The sequence below is a fragment of the Bidens hawaiensis genome, unplaced genomic scaffold (assembly GCF_021521415.1).
Source record: "Bidens hawaiensis isolate Kalapana, Puna unplaced genomic scaffold, B.hawaiensis_p1.1 tig00013505_1, whole genome shotgun sequence".
Taxonomy (NCBI): Eukaryota; Viridiplantae; Streptophyta; class Magnoliopsida; order Asterales; family Asteraceae; genus Bidens; species Bidens hawaiensis.
The window spans coordinates 622586-637754 of NW_027492146.1; the positions used below are offsets into that span (position 1 = coordinate 622586).

General features: G+C 32.2%; 2 protein-coding genes and 2 long non-coding RNA genes across 4 annotated transcripts; 2 read left to right on the forward strand and 2 right to left on the reverse strand.

The window, feature by feature from the left end:
- Nucleotides 1–130: 130 nt before the first annotated feature.
- LOC143544276 (E3 ubiquitin-protein ligase AIRP2-like) lies at nt 131–3494 on the reverse strand. Its single transcript, XM_077036410.1, has 5 exons — nt 3281–3494; nt 1884–2046; nt 1681–1753; nt 712–949; nt 131–450 (listed from the first exon to the last, which is right to left on the reverse strand). The coding sequence occupies exons 1-5, from the start codon at nt 3367–3369 to the stop codon at nt 240–242; spliced, it is 774 nt and encodes a 257-aa protein (XP_076892525.1). The 5' UTR covers nt 3370–3494; the 3' UTR covers nt 131–239.
- A 1587-nt stretch (nt 3495–5081) lies between these two features.
- LOC143544297 (uncharacterized) lies at nt 5082–5486 on the forward strand. The gene is made up of 3 exons (XR_013137227.1): nt 5082–5204; nt 5281–5361; nt 5460–5486. It is a non-coding gene; the product is annotated as an uncharacterized LOC143544297 (long non-coding RNA).
- Nucleotides 5487–5580: 94 nt separating this feature from the next.
- LOC143544296 (uncharacterized) lies at nt 5581–6007 on the forward strand. Its single transcript, XR_013137226.1, has 3 exons — nt 5581–5640; nt 5714–5860; nt 5939–6007. It is a non-coding gene; the product is annotated as an uncharacterized LOC143544296 (long non-coding RNA).
- A 4363-nt stretch (nt 6008–10370) lies between these two features.
- Nucleotides 10371–14029, reverse strand: LOC143544294 (serine/threonine protein phosphatase 2A 57 kDa regulatory subunit B' theta isoform-like). The gene is made up of 2 exons (XM_077036428.1): nt 12691–14029; nt 10371–10746 (listed from the first exon to the last, which is right to left on the reverse strand). Exons 1-2 carry the CDS (start codon nt 13846–13848, stop codon nt 10417–10419), a joined length of 1488 nt encoding a protein of 495 aa, XP_076892543.1. The 5' UTR covers nt 13849–14029; the 3' UTR covers nt 10371–10416.
- Nucleotides 14030–15169: the final 1140 nt, after the last annotated feature.

A 15169-nucleotide genomic window follows, 5' to 3' on the forward strand; every position in this document is an offset into this window, starting at 1 on the left:
CAACCGTATAGCTTAAAATAAAAACTGACAAGAATTGTACAGTTTACAAAGATATAGATTAAGATAGAAATAAACAAGTTTGTATTTTTTTCATGTTAACAAATTGAAGAAAGAATATTTATGGTTACAGATTACGATTACAAACAACCGACCGCTATTTACATTTCACGGGTCGGCTTTTTTGTTCGCTATACAACAGATTCTCTAGATTCTTGATATTATTATAAATTATAAAATTATTATATTAGATACTCATAAAACATGAAGAAAATGGCATCTGGAGAATCTTTAGGGAGATTATTGATGTATAAATAAAAACGAACCAAATCTTCTTGTGAAACGAGATCCGCGTCGATAACTTCGTCGTCGCAAGTGAGGACCCACAAATCACGTGACTGTACTCGCTTTATATTGCCCCGACAAAACGGGCATGATGCGGATCTTGAGTTCCTGTAAATTTGAAAACATACAAGATTAATGTCTAGATCATAAACAAATGTGTAATAATCAGTTAATCATTAACTAATAAAAAATTGAACCGAAATTTTAAGCCCGTATTCATTTTTGACCGAAAAACCAAAACCGAACTAAACACATTGTGAAAATTAAAAATTTTCAAAAACTTGAGCCAAAATTCGGTTTTTGATTCGGGTTGAGCCCAAAACCGACACATGCATGTAACTCATTGATGGATAATGTTATGTATATTACCAATCGCGGTAACAGTTGATGCACATTGCATGACAGCAATTAGGCAAGACTATCTTGGTGCAAGGTTCCAAGCAGATCCCACATTCGTCTCCTCGTTCCAAATCGATATTAGTAAGCTTTTTGTCCTTTTCTAGCTTCTTCGGGCCCGATATCTCCAAATCCGGGCTTTGTTCATTAGGGCGGTTACCGCACTCCACCAAGTCGTAATGTAGCCTTCTAAGAGATGGCAGTATGATGGCTGCATAGATTGGCATTAACCAATAAAGGATCAAAATACACTTTTAGCTACTTTTGGCCCAGTCAACCAATTCGACCCGCTTACCTTTAAGCTAATATTAATTACTTGATCTATTTGATTTTGTTAATAAATAAAGCACAACCAAAATAGACCCATTTTTGTAAGTCAACTGGTCAAAATCAGGTTTCCTGTTGACCTGTTCAACCATTTTCCTTTTATAGCTGATATTAATTACTTGATGACTTGATCCATTTGACTTGTCAGACGAAAACCATAACCCAAATTGACCCATATTTTTTTAAGCAAAACGGGTCAAAATCAGGGTTCCTTTTGACTTCGATCCGTTTTTTATAGCTAATGTTAGTCACTTGATCCATTTGACTCGTTAGAGAAAACTCACAACCCAAATTCACCGATTTTTGGAAGTAAACAAATCAAGATCAGGTTTCCTTTTGACCTGTTCAACCCATTTGACCCGTTCCCCTTTATCGCTATTTTCTATTAATTGATCCCTTTGACTGGTTAAAGAAACCACAACCCAAATACACCCATTTTTGTAAGTCAGCAGGCCAAACTCAGGTTCCCTTTTGACCCATTTGACCCGTCCCCTTTTATAGCTAACTTTAATCACACATTTGACTCATTATAGAAAACCCACAACCCAAATTGATCCATTTTGTTAAACGGGCCAAAACTTCAACATCTAACGCGTTAAAGAAAGCATGGCTAACCATAAAAGTCACTAACAGTTGCCTTCCTTCCATGTCTAGAAATCTTTGGTCTCCCATCAGTATAATTATAAACCTATAACAAAAAAAATTATTATTATAAACCCGTGACATATTATTTTTAATTTTTACTTTGTAGATACTATATTATTTTATTATCTATACGTGCGTATAATGAGCAAAATCAAAGAACTAAGTCAACTAACCTTATAGATGGTAATGTGAAAAAGATTCAAGTATCGAGGCAAGAGGCATGTGCAAGAAGAATCTATCCATTGTAACAAGAACATAATGAGAGGTGTTAATTGATCGTGCACTAATTTCATTTGAAATCGCGCTCCATCTTTGGCTCGAGGAATTGCAGCAGCCCTGCAAATTCAATGATTAAAATTTTTAAAAAAATCAGAATATGAAAAAAAAAAAAAAACTTGAACTATTGATTAGTCAACCCATCATATTAACCATTGTTCTCCAAGAAATGCAAAAAAAGAACGCTATACTTTGCAAAAAGAAAAAAAAGACTTTATGCTATATTTAGCAAACAGTAGTTTTTGACTGTTTTTAACTTCTTTCTGGATTTGCAGTCATTTTATAAAAATCCAAAAGTAAAAAGGAACAACATAAAGAATTTTACTGTTTGAATTCAAATCTAACTCTTTATAAAAAAAAACAAATATTTTCAGCAAGCAAAAATTCCCATCTTTAAATGTTTAAAACCAGGTTGATAAACCAGTCTTTAATAACCTAAAAGGCTAAAACACACCAAAAACCCTAAAAATCAAATTGCTTGCCTTTGATCATCTTATTCAGCAAGATTCATCAAAGACTCCACCATTAAGAAATAAATGTTACAACCCATGAAAGAATTGGTGCTTAAATTCAACTAAAACCTTCAAACCATCAATATTCTACATCTTTAATTGTTTAAAACCAAGTTGATAAACCAGCCTTTTAATAATCTAAAACACACCAAAAACCCCTAAAAATCAAATTACTTGATTTTGATCAGCCTTTCAAAAAGAATTTGATTTTGATCATCTTATTCAGCAAGATCCGTCAAAGACTCCACCTTTAAGAACAAAATGTTACAACCCATGAAAGATTGGTGCTTTTTAATCCCACTAAACCTTCAAACTATCAAAATTTCCAATCTTTAAATGTTTGAAACCAAATTGATAAACCAGCTTTTAATAACCTAAAACACACCCAAAAACCCTAAAAATCAAATTACTTGATTTTGATCATCTTATACATCCAGATTCATCAAAGACTTCACCTTTAAGAACAAAATGTTACAACCCATGAAAGATTGGTGCTTTTTAATCCCGCTAAACCTTCAAACCATCAAACCACTCTTCAATAACTTAAAAGTCATAGAAATCAAATTACATGATGTTGATCATCTTATTCATCAAAGACTCCACCTTTAATAACTACAAGTTAGAACCCATTAAACAATTGATACTTTAACTCAACAAAACCTTCAAACTACCAAAATTCTCCATCTTTAAATGCTTAATAACTTAAACCACACGCAAAAACCCTAAAACCAGAAAAAAAAAAAACAAATACCCATATGAAAAAAACAAGAAAATTAACTTACAAAGCATTAGCATGTTGTATATCAGCCTCAATAACCTTCAAAGAGTCTTCATAAGAAGAGCTTCCAAATGGGTAATACACCATATCCATTCTCTTTAATTTCTTTAAAATAAAAATCAAAACTTGGAATAATAATAATAATAATATGAAGAAGAAGAAGAAGAAGAAGAGAAATGAAGTTTGTGTTCTTGGTTTGATTGTTGAAAGATTGAAGAAATGAAGGGTGTGTGTGTCTGTGGATTATTGAGCATTTTATAATAAGATGCCTTTATGGAAAAAAGCTTGGAGGAAAAGGCAAAGAAGGGGTCTTATTCGTTAGGGGTGTTTGGTTGAGGGAATTGAGAGGTGAGAAATGGAATTGGAAAGAATTCTCATGTTTGTTTATGAAAGAAAGAGGTGAGAAATGGAAATAAACCATTTTCATTTCTCTGATTTTGTTTCTCTACAAAAAGTGGAGAATTGGATTTCTCTGATTTCATTTCTCAGCCTCACTCTCTCACGCATCTTCCTCACTCTCTCCAACGATCCTATTATTGTTCGGCTTTGTTGTTTTGTTCATCAATACATAACGTGATCAAACATCCTCCTCTATAAAGGTCCAAACAGATTATCGATTGCTATCCAAACCCTAGCTCAATCGAACCAGAGCTCACAGTCAATTGACCGATGGCGATGCGTGATTTAGTCACCGGCGGTGCGGCGTGTGCCGTACCTGGCTCTTCTTCGTCGTCAAATCCGCTCGGTGCTCTTGCGAACGTGCTAATTGGCTCTTCGTCTCAAAAGGTACGGCTTATTTGCCGTTAGTTTTGACCTAATTGGAGTTAATTATGTTGAATTGAATCGTGATGTTAGATAGAAATCATAGCAGATAGTTATTAGTTATTTACTTATTCAAGTTGTTGTAGTCAGGTAGTTGTTATTACTTATTATTGTTATTATTGGAATTGGATTATGTTTATGATGTTTAACTTGACTATACATGAGCTTGGCGAATTTTGACCTAATTGTGCTTAATTTGTTGATTTCAATCGTGAAGTTAGAAATGGTTAGGTAGATAGTTATTTACTTATTCAAACTTTTGTAATTAGGTTATTTAATTATTATTGTTGTTGTCAGAATTGAATTATATTAGTGATGTTTAACTTGATTGTACTCGAGCTTGAAGATGATTGCTGAAGCAGAATTGAGTTGTATTTATTGAGTTCTGTACTCGTCCAAAAGCTTATCGTTAGATTGTTTTATTATTTTGACCTGAGTGTACTTAATTATGTTGATTTTAATCATGAAGTTATTTAGTTGTTCTAGCTGTTATAGTTAGGTTATTCTAATATTATTAGAATTGAGTTATCTTTATGATGTTTAATTTGACTGTACATGAGCTTGGAGATCATTGATTAAGCAGAATTGAATTGTATTCGTTGATATTGTACTCATCCAAAAGCTTATCGTTAGGTTGTTCTATCTATTATTATTGTTTTATTATCGGATTTGAATTATGTTTATGATGCTTAATTTGATTGTACATGAGCTTGGAGATCATTTCTAAAGCAGAATTCAATTGTACTGTACATAATTTGTGGTTCTATTGCTGTTAATTTTGACCTAATTATACTTAATTATGTTGATTTCAATCGTGAAGTTAGAAATCGTAGGTAGATAGTTGTTTAGTATTCGAGCTGCTTTGAATAGTTAGTTTATTTGACACCAGAAAATCATAAACAAACGTAGGTTGCCCAAATACTCGAAACTGATTATTGCAACTTGTAGTTGAAGTAATCAGATAATTACTTCCATTCAAACACCTAGTATAAACTGTTGTTGATCTGGGCTTTATGTGTTTTAGCTTTCTTGATATGAAAGAAGGTCGCTACAATCCTAGGATGTCTTCTGTTATACCAATGGGGAAATGGCGAAAAGCCTCACAGGTTGAACCATATTTTTATCACATTTTGTCTTATGCAATTTTGCCTTAATTTGGCTCCTTTTAATTGAACTTTTCAGTGGATTGCTTTAATTAGAAGCCATGCAAAAGTTGTAGCATATGACGGCATCGTATTTCCAGTTTTTAAGAAGTTATGTAAGGTTTGTATTTCCATTTTTGTTATAACATCAGAAAAGGATAACATATGAACATATTGGTTTTTATTTGTTACTAACTTTATTTATTTAATGTTTTTCAGAGACGTCCACCCTTAGATTATAGTAAAGGAAAATAGAATTATGTAAGTTATTACATTTTCTTGAAATCATTTTAAGGTCAGCCTAAAACTCAATTGTGATTTTTTTTTTCAAAATATGCAGAAACTTCAGAAGCAGCGTAATTGCATTCCTGATGAGCATTATGTGCAGACATTACTTGCAGTAAGAAACATTTTTTAATTTCTTATGAAATCTTATTTCCCTTTATAATAAGGTTTAAATTGTGTGTCCTAAGATGAATGATCTCGAGGGAGAGCTTGAAAGGCGAACTGTGACATACACTTCATGGATCCAGTCCGCCACAAACATGGAAACGAGAAGCTGGCATCCTGTAACCTATAACTATGCAAGTGCCAACCCTCAACAAATCCAAAGAATCAAGGTTATATATTGTATGTTTTTCTATCATTATTCATTTTGCTTAAAATGGCGAAACCACTTATATATATTGCAATTGCAGGATATAAACCATGTGTATTATGAGACTGAACACCGAACAGAATGGTGTAAGACTAATGGAATATTGGTCCCCCGTTTTCTGTTTGCTCGTAAGTTCTCTAGAGACGGGGCCATGCGGCTTCTGGCTGAAGGGAATTTTGATGCATCTGCTCTGCAACATACGACTCCATGACTGGTAGGAAATATCTAGATTGAATAGCAATTTGTCATCATAGATACAGTGTATACACAGTAACTGTCTAAAAATAGATGTCATTAAAATGACTGGTTCTCCCATCTTCAGGCATGTTTCTTTGAAAACGAACACGTTGTTGTAAAATGAATAATAAGTGACTAAGCCCAAAAAAACGGGCTGGTGTTGCCATTGTGCAAAACCAACTAAGTTTTGTAAGTGGATGGTATCTTATGAAGTGTTTGTATTATTTCTTTCTTTTTACTGGATTCGGTTGGTAATCACCTCATCCGTGCATAGCGTTAACTGTTATAATTCTCAGTTTATTTCCTATGTACCAAACAAGAGAAATGATTCTCAGCTATATTTCTCTACTGAAATCTCTGTACTACCAAACAGAACAGTCAATTCTCATTCTCCAGACCAATTCCCTTTCTCTGTAATTCCATTTCTCTACAATTCCATTCTCTGTACCAAACACCCCCTTATTTTCTAGATAATGCAAATATTTGGGAGTCAAGACATTAATGACTGCAAATTGAGGTTAAGTTAGGATGGTGTTGTTGGCTACATGGGTTATCTTTAAGAAGATAAAGATGGTTTGGTGCTTCTTAATCTTTGCATTTTAGTTAAGTTAGAAACATCTTTAATATGGGTCCAATGTTGTAACTTTTGGTGGAAATGGAAAAGAGACGAGTGTTGAGGACGTAACATGTGAAATCAAGTAAAAAATTTATCGTTATAGATAAGAATGTGAGTACGGGTGGTCTAAATATAGGCGTTATTTATTTGAGACTATTTAACATATAGCCGGTTCAAATATAGAATGGTAAAAGCATATGATAAATATAGTTTTTTAGTGCTGAAAGAAGAATAAGGTAGAAAATATATGGTCTTCGTATTTCTTTAGATAAAATTAATTGTGTATTGATTAGTAAAAAAATGATGTGTTCAACAAGATTATATAATACAAAACTAAAACTTTTTGTAAATAAATTAATTTTACAATAAAATTATATAATAGAAATGAAAGAAAAATACTTCATTAAACTTAGGTGATTTTTAGGCTTAACTCAAATAATGTGATTAAATTAAGCTAGTGATTTTTACACTTTAACTTAGATTTGATTGAATATGTTATGGCACTTTTTGTGTTGTATTTAAAAAGTTAATATATAATAACCAATATACGTTTTTAATTTCTAGTAAATAAATCTTTCAGCTCAATTTTAATAATTTGTAATTGTATTGCCTAAAACGTATGTATGATGATGAAATCTTTACCAATCTATTGACCGGTTTAACAAATAACAATTTATTGTTTAAAAAAAAAGCCAAAAGGATATTATTTTAGACAAACATTAAAATTTTTATATATAAAAATTAGTTTTGATGACCCTATGGTGTACTTTTTACAAGTTGACAGATTTTGATATATTAAGATCAAGTTGGTTTACATATTAGTGAAAAGAGCAAATTATGTTGATTTTTATGATACTAATCCTATTTAAAATTTCTAAGTTTATAAATATAAGGTACTATTGATAAAGTTATATAAATAGTTAATCAGTTTTTTTATGTTATTCAAGAAAAATAGTAGTGCTTTAATAAACTTCAGGTGATTTTGAAACTTTAGATCTACTAGGCAAGTTTTTTTTATAGTTTATTTATTTAATATTTATACCACTCGTGTACTTCAACTTGGTGAGAAATACAACTTATTGACTTTAGAAATTATTATTTTTATTACGTTGATTACATTATTCTAATCCAACATTAATTAGACCAACTATTACAATAATAATGAAAGAAATCACAACATGAGATGTTAAAATCGCTATCTATTTATGTTATATAAAGAATGTAATTAATGTAGATTAATTCTTTTCATAGATATAACTATTTATATGAACTTTTACTATGGCATTTTTATCTACTCTACGTACGCAAATATACAATTTGTGTAATTTACTTTAATGTTTATACACTTATAAGTTGTAACTATTTGATTTAGTTAATTGATTAAGTAATCTTATCAGCATAATAACAAATCTTTTTAATAAAGAAATAGTTGTAAATAAAAATCACTTATTTTATTATTAAATTTTTTTTTTACATTTTAATAATATGTTTAATCATTCAACTTTAAATGTACAGGTCACCATATTATCCGAACGACCAAACTTCAAATAATGCAACCACATTTGGCATGCCATGAGCACAAATGGGACTATGAATGACAAATCTTTCTGGATTTCAATTATTTTATATATAATAAATTAGGGTTCATTTTTTACATTAAATGATTGGCACTAGTTTAGAAACATGCTGAAACATAAACCTCTGTTTGTTTTCTGAATCTATATATTTTTATTAGCGTGGCACGCCTTATACATAACTAATTTTACACAAGAGAATTGTACAAGCCGGGTGTGTGTATATATATATATATTTAATGCATAAAATAATTATATGTAAGATAATTACATATAATTAAGAACTATAAACTTCTAACTATTTTTCAAATCTTTACAAGTACATGATTAAATGGGATTATAAACATTAAAAAGGTTTAACTCAGGCCTGGCCATGGCATATGGCAGTGTGGCCGACAGCCATAGGCCCGACTACCTGTTACGCCCGAAATTTTTTTTAGAAAAAAATTATATGTATTTTTATGAAAAACTATATGTATACTTAATATTTAAACTCAATTACATAACAACTAATTTGGTCTAGTGGTAAAAGGTTAATGACTCCCAACCAAATGGTTTTGGGCTCTAATCTCATTTGAAACATGTTTAAGCTTGTTTTTATACATTAGTTTTTTACACAACCAAATCATAACCAAAGAAGCCAATTTAAATTAAATTGTTTAAATCCAACAAAATATTTTTTTACTTAAGGCCCAAAATATTTTTCGCCTTCGGCCCAAAATTTTTTTTCAATTCTCGGAGCCGGCCCTGGTTTAACTTGGTGGATATTTATCTTTGGATTTAAGATAGATATTTACCTCCTAATGAAGAATAACTACCCTTGAGGGATACGAAATTAACAATTGTGGTTATCCACTCTTCTTAATATTAGGTGTTGTTTGTTTTTTTTAGAGGTAAGATGTCTGAAGTCTGTGGACCACATCTGTAGCAGAAGAGGTGGACCAAACCTCTGCACTCTGTAAGAAGAAGACTGTTTGTTTTTTAACGTCTGCAGGCTGCTAAAACTTTCAATATAAGCTCTATATCAAAAACACAAATTAGCCAGTAACAATTAAAAATATATAAATCCAAATTTTATACCTCTGAACTAGCAAATTATAAAACTCACATTAACAATTTTCCACGTGAATGTTTTTTCCTCAAAAAGTTTCTTCAATTATTTTCGAAAGTAGATAGTTCATACATAATGAATGAAACGAACCAAAACTCGAGCTTAAAACAACTCACAAGCCGATGACATAAACCTAAACTTTCTACAAACCTTTTTCAACTAAAAACTTTCTATAGACTTTTTATAATCCGTAACTTTCTACAAATTTTTTTCAACTAAAAACTAATAATACTTAAAAATTATGCAAAAAAAAACAACAACTAATCAATTAACAACTCAATTGAACAATTCAATTAACAAAAACTTAATAACTTAATTGATATATGATGGAAATAATGAGTTTAGAAGAGGTTGGAAGACTATGGTCCAAGTCTACACCAAGAAGAGGGCGCGCGGACGTTTTTTAATGAAATGTCTTCAAAAAACAAACAATTTGCAGAGAGCAATGTCTGCGCGCTGCAGACAAAAGAGACCAGAAGATCTTCTGTAAAAAAACAAACACCACCTAAGTGTATTACTTCTTTATTCTCAACCATTAAAACAGAAACAAGGCCTTTTATAATTTATACTCGTTCGCTTTTTCTTTTTTGCGCTTTTTTATTCGTTAATACGTTTTCAAGTTGGGTACCCAACCGATCCATCCCGCAACTATAAATACTCAATTGTGAGTCAAAAACCAGTTCCAACTGTCCAAAAAATAAAGAAAATAGCTACGTAGCCAGTACTAACGGCTATAAATCGGTTTTGGGAATTCAAACGGTAATAACCGGTGTCTTATCATCGGGTTGGGTCCGGAACCGGTATGCATATAATATGCAAAACTGATGGAAAATAGCATAGCAAGAAAAGCCAGAAACTTGATGAAGATTGCATTTTCTTTAGCTAGTTTATGATACTAAATTTACAATAAATTTGTTATTTTTCCAAACAAGAAAACCTAAAGCTTGAATCTTTAAACACCTTCTGAACAAACCCGGGTCTTAATTCACAAGAACAGCTTCATTACTTGAAGCTTTATCTGCACCGATTTCTTCTAAATGTTTCCACGTGGACTCGCGTCTCGCTTGGATCTTTTCTTCCTTCGCCTCTTCTTCTTGAAAATTGAGTAGACATTCGTTGAAGAGTTCAGGGTCAAGGTCAAAGAAGAGTTTCCGAACATTTAGAGTCAAACTATGCACGGCTTGATTCCAATGGTATCTTCCGTTTCTTTCAAGTGCAGGAAAGATTATTGGTAATATTACTTTGCGGTTTTGTCTGATCAAACTCTCGATGTGATTGTTGTTCCAAAAGAAAAGAGCTCTTTCGGCCACCTGGAGAATTACAAGAAAAATGAAGCAATGACTAATTTTGCTTTTTTTTTTGTGGGGTGGATTCAAGAAATCTTAAATGAGTTATTTGTATAAGAATTTGCTAAAGAATTATGCATGATGATGAGGAAATACCTAAATTACCTAGGGGTGCAAACGGGCCCGAGCTACTAGAGCTCAGAAATGAGCCTTGCCTTTTGAGCTCGAGCAGAGCCCAAGCCTTAAATAAAGCTCGTTTAGTTATCAAGCCAAAGCTCGAGCCTTGTATAAGAAGCCCATTTAGGCCCATCGACTCTTAACGAGCCTTGTGTATTTTTAAGTTTGGCCTCTTTTGGACTTTGATGTATTAATTTTAGACTGCGCAACCGAGCTCGAGCCGGGCTTAGGTTCGTTTAAGGTTTTCTCAAAGTATATAAAACTAATTAAAAGACTAAAAACCTACATAGCTTAATACATAAATAATAAACGAGCCAAGCTCGAGCCGAGCCCGAGCTTAGAAAAACAATTCGCGAGCCAAGTTTGAGCTTTAAAAAAAAGGGCTCGAAACAAGCAGAGCTCGAGCTCTAATAAGTCAAAGTCAAAACGAGCCGAGCTAGAGCCTAGTCGAGCACTCGGGCTCAACTCGACTCGTTTACACCCCCCTCAAATAAAATTTCACACCTTCTAATTCCTAGTGCAATATAACTACAACTTTTATTATAATTAGCACAAGGAATATAGCAATCGTTTATAAGAATGAGAACCAAATATTGGATCTTAGCAATTAGACGTCGGTTTTAATAATGCAGAAAAATACTATTTCATCTCTGAAAATTCTTGTATGGATCTCTGTTATAGAAGGAACCAACTTTAAGATCTCTTGAAATCTTGAATATGCCAATGGAAACAAGTATTCACAAAAGAACTTAAAGGTGATGAAAATATCAAATCTAGATTTTAATTTCAACACAAAACAAAAGACTTGATCATCTTTTCCAAAAGAGAAGCTTAAACGGTTCGTTAAAAGTTAAAACCCCCGTAAGAGCCGAGGCGAGCTCAAGCCCGACTAAACTCAAGCTCGGCTCGTTTCGAGCTCTATGACTGAAGCTTGAGCACAGATTAGGCTCGTTTATTATTTGAACCAAATTTATATATATATATATATATGTATGTATGTATGTATGTATGTATGTATGTATGTATGTATGTATATATGTATGTATATAAGTACTTTTTTTATATATGTTTACAATTGAAATTATACATATAGTTAAATATGCAACTAACTTTTTTATTATAAATTTGTAATTATGTATACTAATATATATATATATATATATAATGTAATGATTAATTATACTATACTGATATTATTATGTACTTAAATAAGAGCTTAAATAAGTAATAGTCATGTTTAGTAAAAAAGAGCTTATATTGAGACCTGAACTCAGCTCGACATAAAAAATTTAAGCTCGGCTCAATACGAGCTTTTAGCCGGCCGGTTCTCAAGTAGCTCATAAGCAGCTCGACTTTTACAAACGTAATTTTCCATGTTTGTGTAACAGAACATAATTTAAAGCAAGGCATATTACTATATTAGCCTATTAGGTTTTAACTATATCCGCTCACGTTTGTTTTGGTCATTCAACATCTCATTTGCTAGGCCCGGTTTCCTTGACATGCAAAAAAGTTAATAATGGAACCCACAAAATGGGTTAGTAACTCGGTATAAATCCTACTTATGTGCTAATAAAGTGAATGTTGTAACTAGAATGAAGTGCGAACCCTCAATATCTACACGAAAGAAGCTAGAAACCCTAGAGAAACCTATCTTAGATTCTTAGGCATATGGACCATATACTCATAAACCCTAATGATAACACATTAATAACTATACCTAACACTTTGCATCATCAACTACCACGCATACAAAAAATAAGATAAAAGTTAAAAAACATGACAAGGTACCTGAAAGTGCAAACTGTTTAAGCAACGAGCAATTTGCTTAAATAAAGGCACCATACACCGATGAAACTGTGGTTGTTGCGTTGCCTCTAGAACTTCCTCCAACTCACCTAAAAACATAAGTTCTTTTGAACTATTTGTAACGGGCCAATACTTCAACAAACCTCTTATTACCATATCAGCCAATTTGCAATCTTTTTCAACATACTGTGTAATACAATATGATAATTGTTGATGATACATCGCCAAACATTTCGGTTTATGCAATGGGATTAAAGCCCTTGAAAGAAACAACTTGTGTTCTTCCTTCAAAGGCAAAGCAAACCCGTTAACTATACTTCCTAAAATCTCCAAAAGTTCAGCAATCCCGTTATGTTTTTCGGTCTCTAAAACAAATCTGTAAAAGATATTGTTTATAGATTTTCTAATAAAAGGACGATGAACCATGAATTTACCATAAACACGATGAAGAATCGTCTTTAAGTACTCGCGTTCTCTAGGATCTTCAGAGTCGAACAAATCTAATAACCTGAGAACAAAGTAAGGATCGATAAACTTTTTTGCAATCTTCGCATCGGCTTCGGGTGATGCAATAAACCTAAGTAAAAGTTCATAAACTATTTGCAAATGGGGCCATGATGGATCCATTGATGGTTCTTCTTCTTCTACATCATAAGAGTCCAAGATTTTGCAGTCGCGCGGTTGAGGCTTGAGCTCTCTGAACAAATTTGCAGATACCATTTTCACAAACTCTTTCATAACAGATTCTGTGAACTTAACATTACTAGAAGCAATATAATCGACTAAGTCTAATAACATCTGGCGCTTCATTTCTTTTTCTTTGAGGTGGTTTGTTGAGTCAGTGAAATCGAAAACTACAGAACACATAATTACTTTCTTTATGAACAACATCTGTTTTTCACTGCTTGGGACGTCTCTAAAACTCGGTAAAGATTCATAAGAAACACTTACACGCCCACCATTACGGGAATTTGTGTCGTTTGGATTACATCTGGGATTTAAAGGGGCTGAAATGTCGGAACTTGAGAGCTTTCTTGAATTCCCACTTACTAAATTATGGTTTTGGGTACCTAAAGATTCTTGATTTTTTGAATGTTTGGACTGTTTCCTGGAAACTTTACTGAGAATTTGCTTGATCATATCTTAGATTTCAAAGAACCAAATAAGAAAATGCGGAAACCCTAAATTCCCAACTCCAATTCTAATCCAAATCATCAATATCCTACAAACCCATAAAGAAAGCAAATGCCTTTACAATCCTATAATTAAAAAGAACACCTAAAGATTCTTGATTTTTTGAAAATTTGAACTTTTTCTTGAAAACTTTAGACGAAACTGTAGAATCCCAAAATCCCAACTCCAATTCTAATCAAAATCATCAAGATCCTACAAGCCCATCAAGAAAGCAAAAGCCTTTACTAAAGATTCTTGATTTTTCATAAATTTGGACTGTTTCTTGAAAACTTTACAAGAATCTTCGGAAACCCTAAAATCCCAACTCCAATTCTAGTCCAAAACATCAAGATCCTACAAACCCATCAAGAAAGCAAAAGCCTTTACCAAAGATTCTTGATTTTTTTTTTTTTTTTTGTAAATTTGGACTGTTTCTTGAAAACTTTACAAGAAACTGTGAAACCCTAAAATCTCACTTCCACTTCTAACAAAAATCATCAAGATCCTACAAATCCATCAACAAAGCAAAAACCTTTACAATCCTATGACAAAATAAACACCTAAAGATTCTTGATTTCTTAAAAATTTGGACTGTTTCCTGAAAACCTTCAACTCAAATTCTAATCAAGAAAGCAAGAGCCTTTACAACCCTATGATAAAACACACCAAATACACAAAAACAAAGCTGAACTATGCATCAAAAACCCACCAATCTGAATCAAGCCCAAACAAACTCCCCCAAATATTATCAATACCCCTTTTTTCAAAACCCCCACATCAATTTTCTTTAGATCAAAACCCTAAAAAGAAGCCAAGATTCTGATTCTTGATTTGAACCCAAAAAACCACTTGGGGTTGAACAATCTTGGGACTTGAAAGTGAAGATAAAGAACAAATCTTGAAAAAAGATGGGTTTTCTTTATGATAAAGGAAAGAGCTTTTTTGTGTGATGGATAAAAAAGTATGGTGCTTTACTTTTGTTCACACTTTGTTGTTGTAGTGAAGCCTTGAAAGGTGATAGTGAAGAACAAAAATGAGAAGAGAACAAATAGGGAATCTGAAACCAACCTAACAAGAAAGACCAAGCAAACCTTCAGATCATTCTTTGTTTATGTCATGTGTGTGGTGATACTGATGACTCCAATTTTTTTTATTTTTTTTATATATTTTTTTTAGTTTTGGAATTTATTGGGGATTTTTTTATATATATAATAAGTAGATTTTTTAGAACGATGATTTTTTTTTTAGATCATCGCACTCCCTAAATTGGAAAATCTTGTTGTTTTAA